Source organism: Cornus florida, unplaced genomic scaffold, assembly GCF_030987335.1.
Source record: "Cornus florida cultivar Cherokee Brave unplaced genomic scaffold, ASM3098733v1 CherokeeBrave_3.0.0_Hap2_Chr07, whole genome shotgun sequence".
In the NCBI taxonomy this organism is placed as follows: domain Eukaryota; kingdom Viridiplantae; phylum Streptophyta; class Magnoliopsida; order Cornales; family Cornaceae; genus Cornus; species Cornus florida.
In genome coordinates, this window is record NW_026775577.1 from 23494975 (window position 1) to 23498061 (window position 3087).

The 3087-nt window shown below is 36.2% G+C and overlaps 1 protein-coding gene across 1 annotated transcript; it reads left to right on the forward strand.

Annotated features, from left to right (window-relative positions):
- The first annotated feature begins 1149 nt into the window (after nt 1–1149).
- Nucleotides 1150–2482, forward strand: LOC132267585 (UPF0496 protein At2g18630-like). Its single transcript, XM_059768725.1, has one exon. The coding sequence runs from the start codon at nt 1238–1240 to the stop codon at nt 2378–2380; it is 1143 nt and encodes a 380-aa protein (XP_059624708.1). The 5' UTR covers nt 1150–1237; the 3' UTR covers nt 2381–2482.
- The last annotated feature ends 605 nt before the right edge of the window (nt 2483–3087 follow it).

A 3087-nucleotide genomic window follows, 5' to 3' on the forward strand; every position in this document is an offset into this window, starting at 1 on the left:
TTTCTAAAAATATATTTAATTCTTTATTCCTTTTCCTTCTTATTCTTCAAATTTCTTTTTGTCATCTTCAAAAACTTTTGCATTCTCTTTCTACAATTAAAATCTATTTTTCCTTCAAAATTCTCTCATATTTTTTTCTTTTTATTTCATTTTCTTCTTAAAAAATTCACTTTTCTTCTTAAAAATTTATTTTTTCTTTCACTCATGCATAATTTATGTACAATAACCTTTCTTTTTTTTTTTTTTTTTTTTTTTATCTTCTTATTCATTTTTTATTCACTTATTCAAATACACTGCTGTTACACTATTATATTTTCGGCCTACGTAAAAAAAATTATTTTGTCAGTGTTAGCATGCCTCCCTAAACCAAATTCCTGACTCCGTCCCAAATTGTGTCTGACATTTTATGTAGGGACATTATCAAAGGGAGATCAAATGTTTAGAAGTAAATATTTTGGGTGTCTGTTCAAAACATCATCATCATCATCATCATCATCATCATCATAGTTACGATTGTTTTTTAATCCTGGAGACAAAGCTAGTGTGAAGTCTAGTATCATTGAGAAAATTATTGTGGATTTGGGCTTCCGATCCATACCATGATTCGAGCGACAATGATGTAGAATGAACGTTACCATGCTCCTCCATGTGTCAAACATCAACGTTTTCATCGTCAGGTGATATTGGGTTCGATGGTCTAGAGTGAGTTGGAATTGAATTTTGGGCCTCCGTGTTGTTTTAAAAGATTGGGTTATGACTATGCGAGTCAGGCTAAATTAGGTTTTCGAAACTGGGTTTGAAGAGTACAAAGGGTTTTGTCTTTGCTGTATAAGTGAATCAAGGTTGGATAAAACACCACTAAATGGGCTTTGAGTACACGTTGGCAGCTATGACTTTGAGGTGGGTGTCCTTTTCGGGTTATTTGGCATCTTCTTCTACCGACGCCGTTTTGGGGCTGGGACTGCCTTGTACCCAAAGTAAATTGCCCACGCAACACAGATTCCCACCATGCATATATATTTAAATTGGGATGGAGCCCACCTGTAAGAAAAAATTTCTGTCTTAATATCGTTAGAGTTGGTAGCTTGGTGTACATGGGTTGGTGGGGGTGGAAGGAGGTCTTTTACTCAGTCAATTGACCCCCCATTTCCATCCCCTCTCTCTCTTCTTCTTTTCTCATTGCTGTGAAAATTAGGGTTTCCAATTTTTCTCTCGTTGAATCCAAATTTTCCCTGCAATGAGTTTCCGGTTTAGCAAAACAAAGAAACAGCATCGGTCTTCACATGTCTCGCCGGATCTGAGCTCGGAGGAGTCTAATCTGATCAGCTCCTACGTGTCTGACTGTCAAGACGATGCATTTATTCGGTCACTCTGTTCGACTGTCCAAGAACGCACCAACCAAGTCATCAGGAAAGTGTGCGCAGGGCCCGGGGATCGGTCACTCTCTGTGGACGCAGTGAAAGAGTTCACCGGCTACTTGACCACAACGAATCAAGAAGTCGTCAAACTCCTTCACGAATACAGAGATGACATACTGAAGAACGATGATTTGTATGGTGTTGTGAAGGACTACTTCGAGAACAGTTATCTGACTTTGAAGCTCTGCAATGCTCTGGAGAAATGTCTCGACAGTGCCCGAGACAGCCAACTGAAGATTCAAGTCGCCGTCGAGCTGTTTGAGAAAGAAAGGAGGAAAGGGTTGGATGCGGACAGGGAAATCTATTTTAGGACCCGAAAGGAATTCAAGAACTGCAAGACTACTATAGGTAACCCATTTACCAAAGAATTTTCCTCGTTTTTACAACATGTTTATGAAAGCCAATGTTCAATGCTAGATAAATTGCAAGCTAAGAAAATTTTGCTTGATAAGAAGTTGAAGAAACTCAAGGGTTGGAGGACTGTGTCGAATGCAATTTTGGTTTTGAGTTTTTCTTCCATTTTGATTTGTGCTGTTGTATCGACGGCGATTACTGCACCGCCAGCGGTGGCCGTGGTGGCGGCTGTGTCTGCGTTGCCGTTGGGGTCAATGGCTCAGTGGATTAATTCCCTTTGGGAGAATTATGTGAAGAAGCTGAAAAAAGAGAGCGAGATAATGAGTTCCTTAGATTTTTGGGCTCATATTGCGAAATTTGAGATGGAAAACATTGTACTACTTATCGATACATTGGACACTGAAATTGAGTCACTGTTGAAGAATGCTGATTTTGCTCTTAAAGAAAAAGCGGCTGTGACGAGGGCCATAGTTGAGATAAAAAAGAAGCTGCGCGAGTTTACACAAACCATTGAAGATCTGAGTAAACATACCAAGAAGTGTAGCGCTGATATAATGACTGGGAGGGGAAAGATCTTGGAGACTATTATCAAACAGCGCAACAAATGAAATGACACCTACTTTTGGTATGTATATGTATGTGTATATATATATATGTGTGTGTGTATGTATTGCTCTTATGATTAATTTACACAATGTATGTGACTTATAGCGTGAGTTTGATTTGTGAGCTAGACTGTGCATATTCTCAATTTCTCCTTTTATCAGACAATATCATTACTTGCCAGCTTTAGTAGAATATTTCACATGCTTCATTTAATTATTAAATAAATGGGCTTGATAGAATATTGGTAAGCATGTGGAATCTTGGATGGATTCATTTTGGGAAAACAAAACTATGTTAAAATATGATCAAACTTTTATCATTTCAAGAAACCGGATGGCCTAGTGGATGTAGATTCTTGCATTAAAATTTTACATTGAAAGTATTCTTGTATTAAAAAAAAAAAAAAAAAAAAAAAAAAAAAAAAAAAAAAAAATTCATTAAAATGCTATGTGAAAAAAAGGTAATAAGCCCATCTATTTTCGAAGGGATGTGTATATATATATGTATATATATACTGATTAGTGTCTTAGGCAACTTAGGTCAGTCACCGATAAGAAAACCCCTAAAATTATATATATATATATATTATTATTACACTTTCTAAATTTTTATTTCTTTATTTTATTATAGCCAACCAATAATAGAGATTTGATAGTGGGCAAATAATTTAATTAATTCTAAAAAAATTCATTTCATTAAAACTCCTAAT